Source organism: Vombatus ursinus, unplaced genomic scaffold, assembly GCF_900497805.2.
Source record: "Vombatus ursinus unplaced genomic scaffold, bare-nosed wombat genome assembly UNPS02014818.1, whole genome shotgun sequence".
Taxonomy (NCBI): Eukaryota; Metazoa; Chordata; class Mammalia; order Diprotodontia; family Vombatidae; genus Vombatus; species Vombatus ursinus.
In genome coordinates this window covers 48,953,495-48,975,410 of record NW_020954596.1, presented here as the reverse complement: position 1 = coordinate 48,975,410, position 21,916 = coordinate 48,953,495, and the positions used below count along the sequence as shown (strand labels likewise).

The 21,916-nt window shown below is 36.6% G+C and overlaps 1 protein-coding gene across 2 annotated transcripts in view; it reads left to right on the top strand.

Annotated features, from left to right (window-relative positions):
* The window catches only part of PDS5A (PDS5 cohesin associated factor A), a 147,328-nt gene that overhangs the window by 40,491 nt on the left and 84,921 nt on the right, over positions 1–21,916 (top strand). For both annotated transcript variants that reach the window (XM_027836150.1, XM_027836151.1), the window contains exons 3-4: positions 18,867–19,070; positions 21,066–21,152. In XM_027836150.1, the coding sequence (XP_027691951.1) occupies positions 18,867–19,070; positions 21,066–21,152 (291 nt within the window). The remainder of the gene's footprint in view (positions 1–18,866; positions 19,071–21,065; positions 21,153–21,916) is intronic.

Below are 21,916 nucleotides of genomic sequence, written 5' to 3'. Positions count from 1 at the left end.
CAGGGATCTGTTTCTGTTTGAGTTTGACACCATTATCCTAGTGGCTAGAGAACTGGCCTCAGAGTCAGAAAGAACTGAGTTTAAACCCTGTCTGATTTATACTGACTTTAGGATCATGGGCAAGTTGCTTTAGTCTGTGAGTACCCCTAGATAACTCTCAAAGACCTTTAGTTGCAAAGCTGGAAGAGACTTCTGCTTTGATACTGTAAGTTCCTCATCAGTAGATTCCTTCACTGATGAAATCACAGTTCTGATAAGTTAAGACAAAAATAAATCATGTTCATTATTCTCTGTTCCATGAGGCAGTATGTAGTATACTTTATTTTTTTCATTTATAATTTTTCTTACTATCAAAACAACTAAAACTTTATTCCTAACCTTTGAACTAGTGCCACCTCCCTCATCCTGAGGAGACATTTCAAAATACTTCAGCTTTTTAGCTGGATCTGTGATTTTAATTTTATTACTAGATAGGTAGTCTACTGGATATAGCACTGGGCCAGGAGTCAGGAAGACCTGAGTTCAAATCCAGCCTCAGATACTTCGTAGCTATGTGACCCTGAGTGAATCATTTAACTTCTTTCTGCTTCAATTTCCTCAACTGTAAAAATATTGAGTATATAGTGCCTACCTCCCAGTGTTGTTTCAAGTATCAAATGAGATAGTTTAAAGAGCGTTGCAAACCTTGAAGTGCTATGTAAAGGCTAGCTATTATTATTCACAATTTTGATTAGTTGGATATCATGTTGTTCCCTGATTCATTGCTGTATATTATTACCCGTTCTTTATTGGTGTTAAAAAGATGGGTTTGAGGAAATTATTAAAAAGTACTGTACAGTTTCCCAAATATAAACAGGTGTTCTTCTCCTACTTAATTCTGGCCCTAGCTCTTTATGTTCTGCATGTGTCCAAGGTGCATTTACTCATGGACTAATTTTATAGGTTACCACCAAAGTAGCTTGTCATGATAAGGGCAGATTACATTCTTCATCCATTTAGCTTTTCCTGTATGTGTTATAGTGTAACATTTTTTGCTTCATCATACAGCTAGATGGTACAGTGGGCAACTGGGTAACTCAGTGGACAGAGCACTAGGCTTGGAATCAGGAAGACTCATCTTCATGAGTTCAACATTTTACTAGTTGTGTGACCCTGGGCAAGTCACTTAACCCTATTTAATCTCATCTGTAAAATGAACTGGAGAAGGAAATGGCAAAATCACTCACATATCTTTGTGAAGAAAACCTCAAATGGGGTCGTAAAGAGTCAGACAGGACTGAAAAACTCAGCAACAACTTTTGGAAGAATTCCTAAAAGTAGAAAAATTAATTTTAGGCTCCTCATCAGAGGAAAAAAAGATATCTGGTTAGTTTGCCAGCTTTATAACCAGCTCCTGAAAAGCCTTTTCAGTAAATTTTGAAAATTATTTTTGAAAGCAAACTGACAGGTCACTCAAGGCTATAAAATGTGTGTAATAGAGCTTCCTTTTTTGTGTGTGTGAAGGAGTGGGAGTTTGGGATTATGGAGTTTTTTAGGACTCTTTGTAGAATCTCCCCACTCAGGGAAACTCAGCATTCCATCTCCCTTAAAAAGAGCTAACTGAAGCACTAAGAATTTAAGTGGCTTTTCCATATCATGAAAATAGTGTCAGAAGTAAGGCTGTCTTCTTCTGTCTCCAAGGCCTGCTCTATTTAGGTTTTACATATGGAGGAGTGGTAGTTAGGGACAGAGGAGTTTTGGTTGGGGAAGTCACTGATGTTACACTTTCTTTTAATGACAAGCCCTTTCCAGAAATAATGACACAATTGATTTGTTTAACTGTACCCAGAGAAAAAAGTTAAAGGGGGAAGGGAAGGATAGATGAAAGGTTATTTACACAGATAATGAGATAATATGGGTGGACAACTGGATTGTATGTGCTTGTGAAGCATGGCCTGGTGTCTGAGGCCAGTCAATAGATGAAAGTGTACTAAGTGAGCTAGTTTGCATTCATTTAGTCATCAGTCAAATGGGTTGGTTCTTAGGGTAGGATCCCCAAAGCTGACTGGATAATACATCATTAGAAAATAGGTGTTGCCTGACTACAGGCTCAGAATGAGTCAACAGTGCGATATAGAAACCAAAAAACAAAACAAAACATAATTTTGAGCTTCTTTGAGAGTCAGAGCTTCTAGTAATAAGGAGTTATGTGGTAGTCCTGCTGAACTTTACTTTTGTTAGATCACATTTTATTTAGTATTTTATTTAGTTTATTCATTTAGTAAGCACCTGGTGTGTGTGTGTGTGTGTGTGTGTGTGTGTGTGTGTGTGTGTGTGTTACCATACTAGTTATGGTACTGTGGTCTGAGGATACAAACAAAAGCAAAAGACATTCCTCGTCCTTGAGGAGCTCACAATCCAATAGGGGAGACAACATGCAAACAACAATGTACAAACAAGCTATATACAGGAAAAAAAAATAGGAAATAATCAACAGAGGAAGGCACTAGAATTAAGAGGGTGATGGCAAGATCAAAGGGTGTAACCAACCATCTCTTTAGCTGAGCTGCAGTGGAGGAGTAGGTCATTGAAATTGAGTTGATTGAGGATCTGGGAAATTAGAATGTTTGAGGTGGTATTAATATGTATATTGAAGTCCCCTAGTATGAGGGCAGAACTTGCTGTGGAGAGAAAGACTGAACCACACACTGAATTCATTGAGAAAGGAAGCAGAGTGTCTAAGGAGGTCAGTAGGTAATAGCTACCAGAATATTGATTGAGTGATAAATTTGGATTGAATGAACCACAAAAGAGATCAGGTTACTGAGTGGTGGTGGTAATGGGAAAGTCTGGAAGTGGCAGTTGGGAACAAGGAATATTTCAATTGCCCTCTTCCTTTTCCCCCAGCCAGTGAGTAAGTAGGGGTATGAGTGAAAGTGTAACCAGTACTAGAAAGAAGAGAATCAGATCTCAGTAAGTGCCAGAAAAGGCTGGGAGAGCAGGAAAGGAAAAGATTTAAGATGAAAGCAAGTTTAACTATTGTGTTAAACTTTATTTAAACTTTTAAGTAAACCAAGCTTTACATAATAGTGATTTATAGTCATATACAATCTTTTTCTGATCTTTGTATAAGGAAATGTTCCTATTTGTTTTGTCAAGTTCATGATAGTAAAAAAAAAAATAGTCTAATGATTTTACAATTCAGTTTTTATGACATGCTCTTTTCCATAAGGTGATCTTATGACATGAACCCCCAAAATAAGATATGTTCTTCTTAATTAAATAGTAGGAATATCATAATTTTCAACATTACCCATTCAGGAACCATTTATTAAATAAGCAAAGAAGTGTGCTTTGAAGGACAGCACAAAGATCATTTAAGATATTCTACCATCATTGAATTTATATTCTGGTGAGGATATGTGTTGGGTGGTAGCATTTGATATAGTTCCAGCAAATATTACACTGACTCCTCTTTTTAGTCTTAGTCATAGTAAGTGCCTACTATGTGCCAGGTACTATTTGAAGCTTGGGGATAAAATTCCAAAAAAAGGAAGACGGTCCCTACTTTCAAGGAGCTTAGAAAAATATTCCTTGCCCTCAAGGTGCTTACAATCTAATGGGAAAAGAATCCCCCTCTTCCCCTGCCCCCCCAAAAAAAAATAAGGAAACTGAAAAGCTGGAGATGGGAGAAGGTACAGAACTTGGGGACATAGTGGAGAAGTCAGAGAAGTTCCAAAGTAGTGTGGCCAAGTGAAAAATAAGAAAAAGAAAGTTCCTGCCTTTAGGCCCTTACTATCCACTGGAGGAAGACAATATACAAAAACAAGTTGAAAAGTGGGGTGGTGCCAGAGGGTATCCAGAATAGGGACATGATGTTCAGAGTTAAACCAGGTAGAGCAGCTGATGGGAAATGAAGACTTAGCTGGAAAATTCTGAGCCCTCTATAAGGGAGGCTTGGTTGAAGTGGGGAGGGGGGTATTTCTCCATTCTTCTAATCAGAGGAGAGAGGCAACTGAGGGAGCTTAGGTGATGTTGAGTATCAAAACTGAATCAGTCTCGATGACGGTGATGATGATATTTCAGGTAATGAGCTTATCCTAGGGGAGGCATGATGTTTTTATTTTCTTTTAACATTTCAATTTATTATTTATTTCTTTTTAACATTCTTTTAAGATTTTTAGTTCAAAATTCACTCCCTTTCTCCTAACCCTTCCACACCCACTGAAGTCAAGCAAGATGATATCTATTATGTATGTGAGATTATGCAGAACATATTTCTGTTAGCCGCATTTTTTTTAAAAGGAAAAATAAAGAAAATGAGAATTATACTTCACTTTGTACTCAGAGTTTATGAGTTCTCTCTCTCTGGAGGTAGATAACATTTTTTTTTTCATCATGAATCCTTTGGAATTGTCTTGGATTGTTGTATTGATTCATTGCTATTACTGTGCACAATGATCTCACTTCACTTTGCATCAGTTGATATAGTTCTTGCCATGTTTTTCTTAAACCACTACCCTACCCCAACATTTCTTATAGCACAGTAGTACTCCATCACAATAATATGCCACAACCTATCCATTTCCCAATTGATAGGCATTCTCTCAATTTCCGATTCTTTGCCACCACAAAAAGACCTGTTGTAAATATTTTTGTAGAAATAGGTCTTTTTTCCCTTTTTGTTTTATCTCTTTGGGATACAGACCTGGTAGTGGTATTGCTAGGTCAAAGGGGTTTTTGTAGCACTTTGGGCATAGTTACAAATTGTTTTCCAGAATGATTGGATCAGTTCACAACTCCACCAACAATGCATTAATGTCACAATTTTCCCACATTCCCTCCAACATTTATCCTTTTCCTTTTCTGTCATATTAACCAATCTGATAGGTGTGAGGTGGTATCTCAGAGTTGTTTTAATTTGCATTTCTCTAATCAATAGTAATGTAGAGCATTTTTTCATATGACTATGGGTAGCTTTGATTTCTTCATCTGAAAACTGCCTGTTCATATCCTTTGACCATTTATCAATTGGGGAATGACTTGTGTTATAAATTTGACTCAGTCCTCTGTATATTCAAGAAATGAGGTCTTTATCAAAGAAACATGTTGTAAAAATTTTTGATACTGCTTTATTGTCTGTGATACCTTTTAGTATAATTTAGTTTCCCTGAATATCTCTTTTAATCAGATCTATTTCTGCTTTTCTTTGAATGAGATCATGACCCCTGCCTTTTTTACATCAGCTGAAGCATATTAGATTCTACTATAACCCTTTAATTTAACTCTTTCTGTGTGTCTTTCTGTTTCAAGTGTCTCTTGTAAACAACATTTTGTTGGATTCTGATTTCTGATTCATTCTATATGCTTCCATTTGATGTGTGAGCTTATCCCATTCATATTAATAGTTATGATTACTAATTGTTTATTTCCAGCCATCCCATTTTCTTCTGCTTCTTCTCTCTCTCTTTTTATCTTGTCCCTCCTCAAAAGTCTGTTTTGTTTCTAACTGCTACCTCCCTTATTCCACCCTCCCTTTTTATCATCCTTCATCTCTATTGGGCAAGTTACATTTCTGTTCACAGCTGAGAGTGTGTGTGTGTTTGTGTGTGTGTGTGTGTTCTGCCAATAAGAGTGAAATTCAAGCATTCCCTGCCTTCCCCCACCTATTTTGCTGTTCCTTGTGAGACTCTTATGTAAGAAAATTTTCCCTATTCTGTTTCTCCTTTCCCCCTTCTCTCAGTGCATTCTTCTTTCTCATGCCTTCCTTTTTTTTTTTAAGATAATTTCAACATAATCAACTACTACTATACCATATGTCTATGTAAACTCTTTTCACTGCCCTAGTTAGATTTCTTAGTAGTTACAGGTATCATCTTCCCATATAGGAATGTAAGTAGTTTAACTTTATTGAGTCCCCTATGATTATTCTTTCATGTTTACATTTTTTTATGCATCTCCTGAGTCTTCTGTTTGAATGTCACATTTTCTAGTCAGCTCTGGTCTTTTCATGAGAAATGCTTGAAAGTTCTCTATTCATTAAATGTCTATCTTTTTTTCCCCTTGAAGGATTATACTCAGTTTTGCTAGGTAAATTATTCTTCGTTGTTCTCCTAACTCATTGGCCTTCAAGAATGTCATATTCTAAGCCCTCTGCTCCTTTAACATGGAAGCCACTAAATCTTGTGTGATCTTGACTGTGGTTCCGTGTTATTTTGTTTCTTCCTGGCTGCTTGTAGAATTTTCTCCTTGACTGGAGAGCTCTGGAATTTGGCTATAATATTCCTGGGTGTTTTCATTTTGAGATCTCTTTTCAGGAGGTAATCAGTGGATTCTTTCAATTTCTGTTTTGCCCTCTGGTTCTAGAATATTAGGGAATTTTTTCTTGATAGGGAATGTCATCCTCTATAAGGATGTCACTTTGGAAGGTGACATCTAGGCTCTTTTTGACCATAGTTTTCAGAAAGTCCAATAATTGTAAAATTATTTCTTTTGGATCTATTTTCTGGGTCAGTTGTTTTTTTCCAGTGAGATATTTCACATTGTCTCCCATTTTTTTTTTCATTCTTTTGGTTTTATTGTTTCTTGATGTCTCATAAAATCATTAGCTTCTACTTGCTCAATTTTTATTTTTGAGGAATTATTTTCTTCTATGAGCTTTTGTACTTCCTTTTCCATTTGGTTAATTCTACTTTTTAAGGTGTTCTTTCCTCAGTGAATTTTTGTGCCTCTTTTTCCAAGTGGCCAATTCTGCTTTTCAAGGCATTCACCTCCTTATTGGGTTTTTGTACCTCTTTTGTACCATTTGGCTTATTCTGTTTTTAAGGTGTTTTCTTCAGTATTTTTTGGTGCCTCCTTTACCAAGGTATTGACTTTTTTCATGATTTTCTTGTGTCACTCTCATTTCTCTTCCCAATTTTTCCTCTATCTCTCTAACTTGATTTTCAGAATCCTTTTTGAGTTCTTCCATGGTCTGAGATCAATTCATATTTTCTTGGAGGCTTTGGATGTAGCAGCTTTGACTTTGTTGTCTTCTTGTCTTTCTTGTCACCATAGTAATTTTCTGGAGTCAGAATTTTTTCTGTTTGCTCATTTTCCGAGCCCATTTCTTGACTTTTAACTTTTTTCTAAAGTGGGTGTCTGTTTCCATGGTGGCCAGTGCATTGTCCCAAGCTTTAGGGGTTTTGTGTAACTGTTTTCAGAGATACTTCTAGAGACCTGTAAGTTTTCAGTTCTTCCTAGGTGGTATGATCTAAGGAGGTGTGTTTACTACTCTCCTTGCCTGTGCTGTGGTCTGTGAGCAACCACAAGCACTTTTTTCTGCCCTGGAACTGTGACGATATGCCATAGCTGCAAGCTCTGGTGTTGCTAGTGTTCCTCCTTGCCCTGGGACTGTCAAACTAGACTTCAGTCTGTATTCGAGCATGGGCAAAGCAACAGAGTCCTGCCCTTGGTGCCAGCAAAGGGACCCCTGTAATCTCCTTCTAACCAGTTATTCAACTCCTTTATTGTCTGTGGGCCAAGAGCCCTAGGTTTTTGTTGTTTTTGTTTTTGTTGTTGTTTTTGGTTTTTTTTTGGTGAGGCAGTCTAGTTTAAGTGACTTGCTTAGGGTCACACAGCTAAGGGCCAAAAGCTGTGGAAGCAGCCACTGCAGCTGCTGATTCAGTCATTCCCAAGGCCTGCTCTTAGTTTGCTGGGGCCTGGTCTGTGCTGGTGTAGCCTGCAGTAGACTGAGTTCTACTCTTACTCTGGTGTGACAGTCTTTTCCTGCTGACGTTCTAAGTTGTCTTGGGCTGGAAAATTGTTTCACCCTGTGCTTTTGTGGGTTCTGCTCCTTGAAAATTTATTTGGGACATTATTTAAAGGTATTTGGAGGGGTTTAGGAGAGAGCTCAAGTGAGTTCCTACCTTTTCTCTATCATCTTGGCTCTGCCATCCCCTACCCTCCTTTGATGATTCTTGAAATATGTCTAGACTCTTTCTTTGATCATGGCTTTCAAGTAGTCCACTAATTCTTAAATTATCTCTTCTTGATCTGTTTTCCAGGTCAGTTATTTTTCCAGCAAGATATTTTACATTTTCTTCTATTTTTTTTCATTCTTTTGATTTTATTGTTTCTTGGTGGCTTATGGAGTCATTAGCTTCCACTTGCCAGTTCTAATTTTTAAGGAATTAAGAGTTTTTGTACCCCCCCCAATTTGGCCAATTCTGCTTTTTTTAAGGAGTTCTTTTCTTCAGTGAATTTTTTTGTCCCTCTTTATTCATTAGGCCAGTTGTTTTTTGTTTTTTGAGGTTTTTTTTTGTTTTTGTTTTGTTTTTGTTTTTTAGGCAATTGAGGTTAAGTGACTTGCCCAGGGTCACACAACTAGTGTCAAGTGTTTGGTCTGAGACTGGATTTGAACTCAGGTCCTCCTGACTTCAGGGCCGGTGCTCTATCCACTGTGCCACCTAGCTGCCCCCGAGGCCAGTTGTTTTTTAAGTTACTTTCTTCAGTATTTTTTGTGCCCTATTTTACCAAATTGTTAATTCTTTTTTCATGATTTTCTTCCATCACTTTCATTTCTTTCCCCAAGTTTTCTTCTACCACTCTTATCTCTTCTTTACCTCTTCCAGAAAGTTTTGTTGCATTTGGTTCCAATTAACATTTTTCTTTGAGGTTTTTTTTTTTTGGTAGCTGTTTTCTTTCTTTTTTTAAATTTTTTTGTAGCCGTTTTCACATTGTTATTTTCTTCTGAGTTTGTCTTAGTCTCCCCTGCCACTGTAGTAGCTTTTAATGATGAAATTCTTTTTTTGTTTGTTTGTTTGCTCATTTTTTCGGCCTGTTTCTTGATTTTGAACTCTATGTTAAAGTTGGGCTCTGCTCATATTGGGGTGGGGAGGCATTATCTCAAGCTTCAGGCTTTTTGGTGCTGCTGTCTTCAGAGTTAGTCCTGCTAGTTTTTGGTTGTTTTAAGGTGTTGTGATTCTGAAAGAGGTTTGGTCACTACTCTTCTGGTCTGAGCTCTGGTCTTTACCCAGGATGGGCCCCTGATCTTCTGCAAAGGCAACTGCAAACCTCTAGCCCTAGGCCCCTGCTCTCATGTGACAACCCACAGCGCTCCTCTCTGTACTGCATGTGGGCAGTAGAATAGTCAATCACCCTTTTCCATCTCTGGGCTGAGAGCTTCTGAATCAGCTGCTATGGTAGCTGTGTTACCCTACTGCATGTGTGGGATCTGGGCAGGCCTCCACTCCTGTCTCACAGACCTCTACCAATCTCTTAGGTTTTCTTAGGCTGGAAAAATGTCATCCTGACCTTTTGTTGATTTGAAGTGTTATTTTAAAATTGTTTGGAGACGACTATTTAGAGTGGCTTCCCCTAATCCACTATCTTGGCTATCATAATGTTTTTATAGTCAAAACCCAGCAGAGCAGCTGATGGGAAATGAGTTTTAAACCAGTTTTAAACCTTTCCCTATCGTGCCCAGTCAGCTTCCTTGGCCCTCTGTCTTTATTGACAAGTCACATCCCAGTGATAATAAGTGTCTGATGTTCTTTGTGAGTGAGTCTTGTTGCTCAAGTTATATGAGATGCTGGGGCTATTAGAATTTCAGTTTTAATGGAATGTTTGAAGATACAGTCTCGCTAAAGATGTGGGAAAAATTTGCTGACAAATTGTTCCCAGCTGCTGTTAGCAGACTTATTCTCAGTAGCCCCCTTGGATAAGTCTTGACAAACTCAGAAAGTATAATTTCCCCTTGGGACTACTTCCAAAGCCTGATAAGAACAAATGAAGAAGAGGAGGAGGAGAAAGGAGAAAGGAGAAGGAAGAAAGAAGAAAAAGAAAAATTCACATTTGTACAGCACTTTAAATCTTGCAAAAGTCTTTTACTTAGGTTCTCATTTGATCCCCACAGCAACTTTCAGGTAGGAACTATTATTATCTCTATTTTACAAGTGAGGAACCTTTTGATTGGAGGTCTGTTGACTTGCCCTAGGTCATAGTGCCCAAAGTGGTCTTTGAACCTAGGACTTCCTGACTCTATCCACTATCTACCACACTATCACATTATCAGTCTCTTAGCAGGTGTTACACTATTTAGTTCAGTGAACATTTATTAAGTGGGAAAGAACAATTTGACAGGTGTGGAGTCTGCAAAGGTGGGAGGAGAAACTATGAAATAATGTTAGAAAAGTAAGAACCAGATTGTTGAGGGCCTTGAGTGTCAGGCACTGAAGAGTAGTAGGAAAATTACTTTGACAGTGATCTAATAATGGATGTATTACTTTGGGAGTAAGAGATAAGATCTAGTTTGGAGGCTGGGAGAGCAATTGGCTAGCTACTTTTAAATGAGGGGTAATGAGGATCTGAAATAAGGTCCTTTAAACTTATTAGAGATTTTATGTCTGTTAAAATTGTTTTTCCTTAAAGTATGATAGTAATTTTATCAATTTTTTTCCTGCTTCTCACTTATATTTAAATCAGTTAATACAAGTGTCTTCCTAGTTTTCTCTAAATCTCTAAAAAAATTTTTATCGTTTCTTTCATCACAATAATATTCCATTACCTTCATACATCATAATTTGCTGATCCATTCCCCATTTAGTGGGTACCTACTTTATTTCTTAGGGTGGGTGCTGCCACAAAAGTGCTGTTATAAGTATTTTTGTTACATGTGGGTCCTTCCCCTCTGTTTTTATCTCTTTGGCATATATGCCTAGTAGTGGCATCACTGTCAGACCATTTTTTTCCTATGGTGGTCACTATGGGGGTACTATTATCTTAAGATAGCTTGCTTACTATCTGAATCAAAGTTGGGAGTATTAGTGTGCAATCAGCCATTTTCCAACCTGTAAAATGAGGACATTTAGAATAAATGATTTCTAAGGTGCCTTCTAGCTCTAGATTCTATCATATGAGAAAACAATGAGCATTATATCTGAGTAGTGATAGGATGATGGCCATAGAATGAACAATTTTAAAAGTTTTTTGGTTGATGAAACACAAAATTATTAATAAGGACTTGGTTACTGAGTATTTATTAGGGGCAAGGGAAAGGGATAATTGATTTAGAGTACAAAGGGATCTTAGAAATTATGTAGTCCAACCTCCCATTTTCCAGATGAGGAAAATAAAGCCATAGAAATTGAGTAACTTGTTCATTATCAGACAGCTAACAAATGGCAGAACTATGATTTAAACCCAGCTCGTGTAAGTCCAAATTTAGTGCATTTTTTGTTCTACCACTGCCTATGTTGGCTGGGGGAACCACCAGAGGTTGGGGACCAAAAGAAAGGTGTTATACACAATAAAATATTTATAGCAGCACTTTTTGATGTAGCAAAGAAATGGAAATAGATGCCCAAAGATTGGGGAATGTCTAAACAAATTTCAGTACATGAATAATGAAATATTAGTGCACTCTAAGAAACAGTGAAGAGATACAAAAGCAAATAAGCAGGGCCCTGAAAACAATATACACAATGACTACAATTTAAGAAAGAACCATCTCCCTTTCCCGCCCCTCCAAAAACAACCACGGGAACCACAAGCTCCTCTTCTTTGCTGAGGTGGGTGGGAGACTATGGGTGTGGTACATCAGTATACTCTCAAATTGTTGATGTCTTTTTTAGTTAGTTTTGCTGAACTTTATTTCCCTTTATTTTGAAGGATGGCTCTGTAGGAAGGGGAAGGAAGTGATATATTTGGAAATAAAAATTATATAAAAGCAACGAATATGAAGTTTTTTTTTTTAAAGACTAGGGGAATGGTTTTCACCAAAATAGGAAAAATGAAAATAATAGATTGAATTTGAGGTGTCGAGCGTGCCTTATGATCAAGTGCACAAGTGTTGACCATTAGAAATGGAAGATTGATATTTAGGAGAGGGATCAGAGCTATAGGGGTCTTTGAATAGTTTTGAGATCCCTTTGCCTAGAAGTGATAGTTGAAGCTTGAGTGTAGATGCTATTTCTAAAGGAGAAAGTCTAGACTGAGAAAAGCAGGTGTTGGGAGACTGAACCTTAGGGAACCTATTTAAAGGGCAGGAAGAAAAGGATTATTTGAGGAAAGGGAAGTAGGAGAGCCAAGGTAGAATAAAATTGAGGAAATCAAAGTAGTAAGTTTCAAAAAAGGAGAAGAGTAGCCTACTGCCGAGGTGTCAGGGGAGTAAGGCTTTTAGATTTGGTGAAGAGGACATATATCCAAGATGCTTGGTGACTTTAAGTGCAGTTTCCTTAATCATGAAGACTAAAAGCTAGAGGAGTGAGAGAGTGCATATTGACAGAATACAATGGAAGCAATATAATGCTTGTTTGAGAATTTGGGCAGTACCTTTTGAATGTTGCTCTTAAAACACTGGAAGAGCCTCACCATTTCAGGAATGGTTCTGGGGAAAAAAAACCCACCAAAACAAACAAAACCCAGACTACAACTGTTAGGAAGTACAGAGTGACATCTTTGGTGTTATACCAACCTTTGAAGTCCTGCTTCATTGTCATCAGGATCTTTGCTGAAGGTGACCTCAAGGACAGTGGTTGGGGAGTTAGTCAACAAGCATTTCTTAGCCACCTACTGTGTGCCAGGCACAGGATACAAAGAAAGGCAAGGAGCTTACAGTCTAACGGGGGAAATAACATGCAAACAGCTTTGTGCAAATGAACTGTATACAATGAGGATAAATTGGACATAATCACCAGAGGGAAGGAACTAGCATTAAGAGGGATTGGGAATGACTTCTTACAGAAAGTTGGACTTTAGTTAAGGACTTAGACTTGAAGGAAAACGGGGAAACCAAGAGGGAGAAAATTCTAGACGAACAGGACAGCCAGCAAAAAGCTCAGAGTAGGCAGCTAGGTGCCACAATGGATAGAGTCCTGGGCCTGTAGTTAGGAAGACTTGAGTTCAAACGTGTCCTCAGACACTTACTAGCTTTGTGACCTTGGGTAAGTCACTTTACCTGTTTGCCTCTGTTTCCTCAACTGTAAAATGAGGTTAATAAGAACACCTCCCTCAAAAGATTATTGTGAGGATTAAATGAGATAATATTTGAAAAGTACTTAAATGGTAGCTGATATTATTTATTTATTTATTATTAAGAACAGAGAGGAAGCCAGTGGGAAAGAAAGAATAGAAAGGGAATGCCTAGGAGAAAGCTGATATTTGAGGATTAGTTGGACTAGAAAAGAGTTGCCAGTAGTATACTCAAGTAGTTTCCAGCAATCAGGAGAGAAGACTTAAAATAGCCCATGGTCCTTTGGAACCATGGAAGCTTACATTTTCTCATTAGGGCATTCTCTCTTCCCAGCCCACAATACATATATAGGTGCACATTTAATATGTCCCAGCGCTCTGGCTGGCACAAAATAAATAGGTGATTTTCCCACCTTGAAAACTGGAGAAAATAAAATATGCTAACGCTTTGTTATTGAGTACTTATCAAAGTGCAGAAATTCTATAAAATCTAAGGAATCAGCTACAACTGCTTGAATACTACTGAGATATAAAAATGTAAGTAGTTTCAGTCATTTGTATGACTCTGAAAATGTGATTATTTGATGAATATCCTTGTGATAACCTACTTGCTCTGGCCTTCTATTTTATATAGGATACTCTACACAAGAGTAGATCTTTCTTAAAAAGAATTTGTATAGGTGAGAAAATAGGTGTATTCATTGCTAATTACTAGTTTCTTGCTTACCATCCATTATTTTTTCCAGTCATAAATTATATAACTTATAACTTCTCTTTCAGATATGTTTAGAATTGGACCCCCATACTTGATACTGGATTAAATTCAAGTGACTTGAAAATAAATTATTTCCAGCTCTTGGCTTGCTTTTAATACAGTTCTTTGTTAATGTGTGTTAGTGGATAATTAATTGAACTTGGAGGTAGTTGAAGCAAATGGGGGGGGTCAGTTTTTGCTATGTAAAGATTAGTAATTTGCTAAATAATAAATATTAATAACTTGATTATCTTTTGGTTGCATTTGTGGAACACTTATTCCGTTTATCTACTTAGTTATTTTTTGCACAGTACCGTGTAGTTTTATGCTGTCTGCTTTGAAATAAATTTTAATTCTGAGAGACCACCTTCATTAACCTTTTTTTCAGCCTGCTTCTTGTATCTCCCATTTATTTTTACTTATAAATTTCATTATCATCTTACTAAGTTACATAAATAAATCCCTTAGAATTTGATTGGCATTATATTGACTAAGTACATGAAGTATTTTGGAGAATATTGTCATTTTTTATTTTATCACTCAGACCTATTTATGAACAACATTTATTTAGGTCTTCTTTTAATTCGTCATTATAGTTTTATAAGTCATATGTTTCTAGGTCAATCCCTAGATATTAGTTGGAAGGGACCCCAAAAGCCATCTCTTCCAAGGAATGTTATAAAAAAATTCTTACTCTGTAGTACAACATATAGGACAAGTAGTCATCCAGATTCTGCTTGAAAACTTCTAGTAAAGGGGAATGAATCCACTATTTGCTGGGGCAGCCCTATTATTACTCTTTTGAACAGCTCTGATTGTTAGACACTTTATTGTTGTAAATTTGCTTCTTTTCCACTTCTACCCATTGTGCCTAGTTTCCAATCTCTAGAGCCACCAGAGCAGTCTGATGCCTCTTCCACATGACATACCTTCAAATACTTGAAGACAGTTAACATTTTTCCCCTGAGATTTTTCTTCCTTAGTCTAAACATCCCCAGTTTCTTCAGATGATCCTTTCCAGTTTATCATTGTCCTTCAAGACCTCTGATACACAAAGCTGAAAACAGAACTTCAGTTGTGGTCTGATCAAAGCAGAGTACAGGGGGAAAATCACTTTCTTATTCCTGGAAATAAAACGCTTAATGCAGTCAAATTACGTTCTTTATATTATCCTTGAGAGTACCAAATCTTTGTTCTTTGTAATTTATGGTCATAGGGATTATAGGAGCATAGATTTAGAGCTAGGAGGGACCCTCAGAGGCCATTGAATCTGTTCCCCACCCCCTCATTTTATAAATGAAGAAACTGAGACACCGAAATTACTTCATTAGGGTCAAAAACTATTAAGTGTCTGAGACAGGACTTGAACCCCAGGTCTTCCTGATTCCAAGTGCAATACCTTAGATCAGTCTTAGAAAGTTGTCTGTGCTGGAAAGTTGTGATTTTTATCTGTGGTCATGTGGCCAATATGTGACAAGTCTTTATGATTCCAAGGCTGGACCTCTATTCTTTAGTCTTAACTTCCTCTCAAGTTTGTAATAAATACATTAAGTTTTTAGAAGTATTGTAACTTTTGGAAATTAGTTAGTACTTATTTTAGGATTATAGGAATGATTTAGGGATGTGTATGAAGAGAACCCTGCCAGTTAGATGTAGGAAAGAGGAAAAGGGAAGTTGATGACCTGAAAAAAGATAATCTTTTGTGAACTTCTATAAACTATACTACTGTGCTAGTGGGTATAAGAGGTAATTTGGCAAGGTTTACATACTTTCCCCTCCCTGCATTTATCTTTTAAGTGCCCTTTTCCAGTTTGGGATCCATATCTAGCCACTGGAATTTATTACCATCTAGTGGCAGAAAGTGGAATTTTTTCCCCTGGATTATTCTCTGGCATGATAGGCCCTGTTAGGACAGGAAAGAATGGCTTTAAGCTTTACAAATTTTTTTAGGAACCAGATATTCCTGGATTCAAGCAATCTTACTGGAACTCTTTCTCATAATTAAAATTAAAATTCTGCAGCTACATTGATACCACTGTAAGTATCACACTATCTTGACTGGAAGACTTCCATTGAAATGCCAACGTTCAAATTGACAGCCTGGAATTTTCTTTCCTTCAGAAAGAATTGTCAATTTAGAAGAGAGGTACTGGTAGTACCCAGAGACGGCAATGTGAATCAGAGAGTGGGGCTGATCCAAAAAAGAGGATTGAGGAACAAGACAGAGGTTGGGTTCTTCCAAAGTAGGGGATGAAGTAGACAACATAGAATACTTAATTAGTTATGTTTAACTTTAGATAGTATGGGTACTCTGTCCCAAGTTAATTTAGCTTGTGTTTTAGTGGTTTGAGAAGGGAATAAAATGGAAGATAAGCAGAAATTATGCAAATACATTCAAATGGATCTGTGGTCTCATGGATTTGGATGTTTGCTTAAATGATACAGCTTGAAAGCCATCCATGTGAACTTGTTCTGTGGATCTCTTGTTCATATCCTTCCATAAATTCACACCAGGGGTCCACCCAACATATGTAAAACCCTTCACTTGAGTTCTCAACTTTCATCCCTTACCCTTGCTGAAACCAGTTCATTTTCTCTTCCTCTCATACTTTCCCCAGACAACATCTTTTACTCTTGTTCTTTGAAATTTCTTCTTGGTTATTTTATTGCCTGCTTATATTCTTTATACATCTTTCTGTTGCCCTGGGAGCTCTCTTTTCTTCCCTTTGTCTCACATCGCCTAGCGTTGTTCCCCACCGTCTCCTTCTTTTCTCTTGTCTTTGATGAAATGGCCCTTCTTACTGACCAACCTTTCCAAATTTTCCCTTAATCTTATGCCTTCCTGGTTTTATTTTTTTTTAGCTGATTTTCCTTACTAATATTCTTTCTCTCAAGATAAAAGGATTGATGCAGGCAGAAGATATGCTACGCAAAGAATATATATCTGGTTCCTGGTTGGACCTGATCAAGGATTCAAGTATTTTAGTACTCAACAAGGGCTGAAATATTATTTCATTTTTTTTCTCTGATAGTTCTACAACACAGGGGAGTAGGTGGGGCCTCCATGTAAGGCAGTAGGTTCCACATTGAGACCTCCAAGTTCAGGCCTTGGGTACTCAGTGATAAGTAAGAGCTGCAGCATAAAAGACAGAACCTCCATGGTATCTTAGAGTAAGGTGGCTTCCAAATCCCATTCAGGAAGATGGGCCTGGGTTAGAACTACTCTTCCATCTTCTTGAGACTAGTGGTAAAGAAGAAAAGAGGAAGAGGACACAGATTTAGATCTTAATGGATTTTAGAAGTCATCTAGTCCAATCTCCTTATTTTACAGGTAAGAAAACTAAAGCCCAAAGAAGGAAAATTATTTGTTCAGGATCACATCGATAATAAGTAATAAAGATGGGATTCAAACCTAGGCTCCAAATCCGGAGTTCTTTTCCACTATGCCATTAAAATATTTGCTGTTAGTAGAAGTATTATTGTGACATAGGAGGAAGCAGGCAAAGTACAGGCACCTCTTTTGGCTCAGTTAGGGAAAATGAGTTTTGGTTCATGAAAGCCTCTTGGCCCAGACTGTGAATGGGGTTTTGCTAAGGAGCCTCTCTCTACCTATCTAGGTGTAGTAATAGGATACAGAAAAGAAGCAAGAGCTAAGGAATTACTAGTGGACCTTACCTACCTCAGTACTTGGTGGTAATGGACTGCTGTTGGAGTTCAGCTTTCTTGTGAAGTAAGAAAGGAACATTCTAAACTGAACGGATAGGGGCTGTTAACATCCACTCCATTTTTGACAGCTCCACCGCTATTCCTGACCATGTTATACCTTCAGGTATGCTTCTCTATCTTGTACCCTCCACCATTGTCTTATGTTTATACTACTGTGTACTATACTAAGTAACCTTGACTGCCATGTACATCATATTCTTTGATCTTAAAATCTTTGAGGTCTTAAAAAGCCTATTTGTAAGAAGCAAATTCCCCTGGGACGAGCCATACTTTAAGCCATTAATGGTTAGCGCTTGGATTATCAATTATACTTTAGAAAGCTGAACTAATAGTGTGTTTCATTGGATAGGTTTCATTAGAAAGCACCAGGAGAAAAGAAAAGAATGTCATTGTGGAAATGGGAGAGTATCAAAATCAAACTCTACATTTTGCTAGCACTGCCTCTGACTTTGCCAGGCAAATCTTTTAAAAATTTTTATTAGTACATCACAGTTGTTTTCAACTATATCCATCTCTCCCCATCCCAGATAGCCATCTCTTCAATGAATCAACAGATATCAGGCACTGAAAAACAAAGAATGGGAAAAAAAGAAAGGGGAAAAAAAAGCAGTTCAGCAAAACTAACTTAGAGTATGTCTGACAGCAAAAGGAAATGCATATGAGCTGTTAAATTTCTGTGACTGGAAGGGGCCTTCTGCACAAAGGTTGTGGAAATATAACCTTATGTCTGTAGTAGGAGGGGTGTTTTATAGACTGAAGAATGTTTACTGACTTTTTGCAATAAAAGAGAACAATTAAAATTAAATAAATATGCTTTTTTATAATTATATTTAGTTTATTTTATTTAAGGCCTTTTTCCTTCAGTAGAGGTTTTGCTTCATAATCAAATGAGCATGGCTTCTTAATGTGTAATATAAGACTTTTTCTAAATACAGATAACTTATGATATTGGTAACAACTGTATTCAGTGCAGATTGGGCAACATAAATATTAACCTATTTCTCAATTTTGCAGAATATGAGATTAAATTGGGAAGTAGGTATTTATTTAGGTCAGAGGTTTTCCTTCTGTAACTGCATATGAAATGAATAGAGAGAAGAGACAGGTTATCAACATAATACCATTAAGTCTCTTGGTAATGTTGGACCATATAGACAATCTACAAATGAATAATCAAGCATTAATGGCTTTATGTGACATTATAGAAGTATAAAAAGTATTTCATTCAGTTCTCTTTGACCAATTTAGAAAAAATTCTTGTTCAGGTTTCAGTAAAAAACAGTTAAGTAGAAATCAAGATTATAAAAATTGATAATATTCCTTAAGCTGAATAGTAACAGTGTTGAAAATTCTGCATAATAATGGTGTTGATTATTTTTAATGAAACATTCGTTATTGATATCTAATAAAGATGGTGGCTTTATACATTTTATTTAGACTTTTTTTTTTGTATCAGATGGTAGTAAAAACGTTTATGGACATGGATCAGGACTCAGAAGATGAAAAGCAGCAGTATCTCCCTCTAGCCTTGCATCTTGCATCTGAATTCTTCCTCAGGAATCCCAACAAAGATGTACGTCTTCTTGTAGCATGTTGTTTGGCTGATATTTTCCGAATCTATGCTCCAGAAGCACCATATACTTCCCATGACAAACTCAAGGTAAAATCGTTTTTTAAAAGCTCTTTTCTTTTTGTAATTTGTTACCAATTCTATCCTATGGAATTTATGAATTTCATATTAACCATTTCATCCAATGAAAGTATATGGCTTACATTATCTTTACTAAGAAATATCAAGGCTAATTATTTATATTAACTGTGCACCCATAATAGCACTTTTAAAGGGTAATTTGGGGGTAGTTCTGAAAACTGCCTATTTTGTTTAATATTAACAAAACATACCCAATAAAAAAAGTGAAAATGGCAAAGTGTGAAGTGACTATAAAGTAATGAGACTGGCATTAAAAAAAAAACAAATTTGTAGACCTCAAAGGTTTTTCCTTTCAAGTTCTTACTTACTTTGGAAACTTGATCGTTTTAATGATGCTGCTTTCTGGATGTTTTTGGAACTCCTTTTTTGCCTTCAGAGTCTTTGTTACATTCTTTATTTTATCCTCTATAGTGTCAAATCTTTGTTCTTTAAGGGTGGGGAGTGGGTTTGAATTTTTTCAAACAGTCCAAGTCATCCAGAACCAAGACTAGTGAATAAGATGGGTGATCAAGCTGGGAAATACTATTGTTCAAGAACTGATGGAATGCATGTTGTGAGCTCGAGCTTTGTTGTGGTAAAGAAGCCAGTTATTGGGTCACAGTTCATCCCTTTTGTGTTGCACAGAATTTTTCATGCTTCAGAATTTCTGCATAATCAACCTGTTAGACCTTGTGGGATGAATTTTGCATAAACAAAGACATTGGTGTAAAGGAAACAAATCACCTGTCTTGTGATTTTGATATGCATACATGTTTGTGGGGGGCCTCATATGTATACTTTTTGAGGGCTTACAAGAAAATTTTGGTGTTTTACACAACAGAGTTTGACACTTGGTTTTTCAGGCACACTGGAAACACCATGTTTCATCCCCAATCAATGATTCCCTCAAAGTTCTCAGTATTTTATTCAGCTTCCTTCCCCTGAAAGATAAGAAGTTGTCAAGTCTTCTGTGTTTCAGTTTGTCACTTAAAATGTGTAGTGTGGTCTTTCCAGAAACATTATTGGCATTTAAGTTCTTTCAGAATCAACCTCTTCATAAATTTAGTTTTGGTTGTTTGAATGAACAGAACTCTCAACTGTCAACATTTTAATCAGTCTTGTAGGTGACTAGTGATTTTCAAGCATTATTATAATCATCTTCCTTACCTTCTTTAAATCTCTCGTGCCAGTTAAAAACTTTTACTCCTGTCATTACTCAGTCTGTGAAAAAAAAAATTTTTCCATTAACATGTTGAATGTCTCACTTGCAGATTTGTGTAACTTCACTCAAAATTTATTAATTTTTTGATCTAAAATTGGTCACTCATTTTTATGCTGACATGAAACAGCACACACTTATGTTCTTCACAGCTGCTAGCACAAGACTGACTGCTGACCTTGAAATTACTCCTGCTGCAAGTTGAAGCATGTTGCTACATGTCTCTGCTATGATCATTCCTCCTCTGCTTCCACAAGCTACAGAAGAGAATCACTCTCATTACTTTATAGTTACGTCTCGCATGTACAAGACTAAGTACTGAACATGAATGTATGTACAGGCTGAATAGTGGGAAAAATTCCCACACCTGGCTTAATTCTATAGAAATAGTTTCCTGCCTGGCTGGAAGAATGGGATAGTGGGCAGAGAGTTAGGGGTGGTATGCTAGGGGAATATATATGTATTTGTGTTTTACACGAAACTGTGCTATGTGGGTTGCCTTGCTGCCCCACAGTCTGAGAACACTTAAAGATGTATGGAAATGAATAGCTGCTTTTACGTTTACAGTCCCGTTTCTACAGTTTGCAATATTTTTTGTTTTCACTTACCTGTCCAGTCACACAATACCAAACTAGCTAAGGAGAAAGTTTTTATTTATTTTATTATAGCCACAACATTAATGATGCAAGGGATAATAACATTGTTTTGGTTTCTTTGTTGATATATTTTATGTTTTTGTTTTGCAGGACATATTTTTATTCATTACAAGACAGTTAAAAGGTTTGGAAGATACGAAGAGTCCACAATTTAATAGATATTTTTACTTATTAGAGGTAAGAACTTTATTAAAATGGTATTGCTCTTCATATTTATGTAGTCGGGCCAGTTGAGAAATTAGACCACTGTGAAGGCATGAAATGGCTTTCATTGTATATGACATTCACTTTTTTTCCCAATTTAAATTAATATTAAGTCCTTAAATTTTTTTATATTGATATCTTATTTTATATTACTTTTATTTACTTACATAACCTTTCTTCCTACTCTACCCAACAAACTTTACTTTGTAATGAAGAATAAAATTTGCAATTTAACAAAATCAACTAATACATTAGTCAATTAGGAACCCCTGCTATGTGCCAGGGCAGCCATATATACTGTCCACACTCAGAGGCCACCATTTCTGCCAATAAGGGAGGTTCATTTTCTCAAGCTAAGCCATAATTACACAGCTTTCGATTTTGTCTTTTGTTCTTTCCATTTACATCATTGTAGTCATTGTTTGTATTGTTTTCCTAGTTTTGCTTTTGTCACTTTACAATGGTTCTTAAAAGTCTTACCCTGCTTCTCTTAATTATTCTTATCCATCATTTTTTATCGAATAGTTATATTCCTTTACATTCATGTTCCACAGTTTGTTTAGCCAAATTAAAGTTAGTCTTACATGTCTTAGTAACATAAATTATATTCTGTTAGAATTTTTTAAAATTTTATTGAGAATGAAAGTTTTAAAATTCTTAATTTTTTTATTTTTAAAGTAATTTAACTGAAAGCTCTGTTTGTTCTCATCAAGCAGATTTATTTAATAATTGGAGAA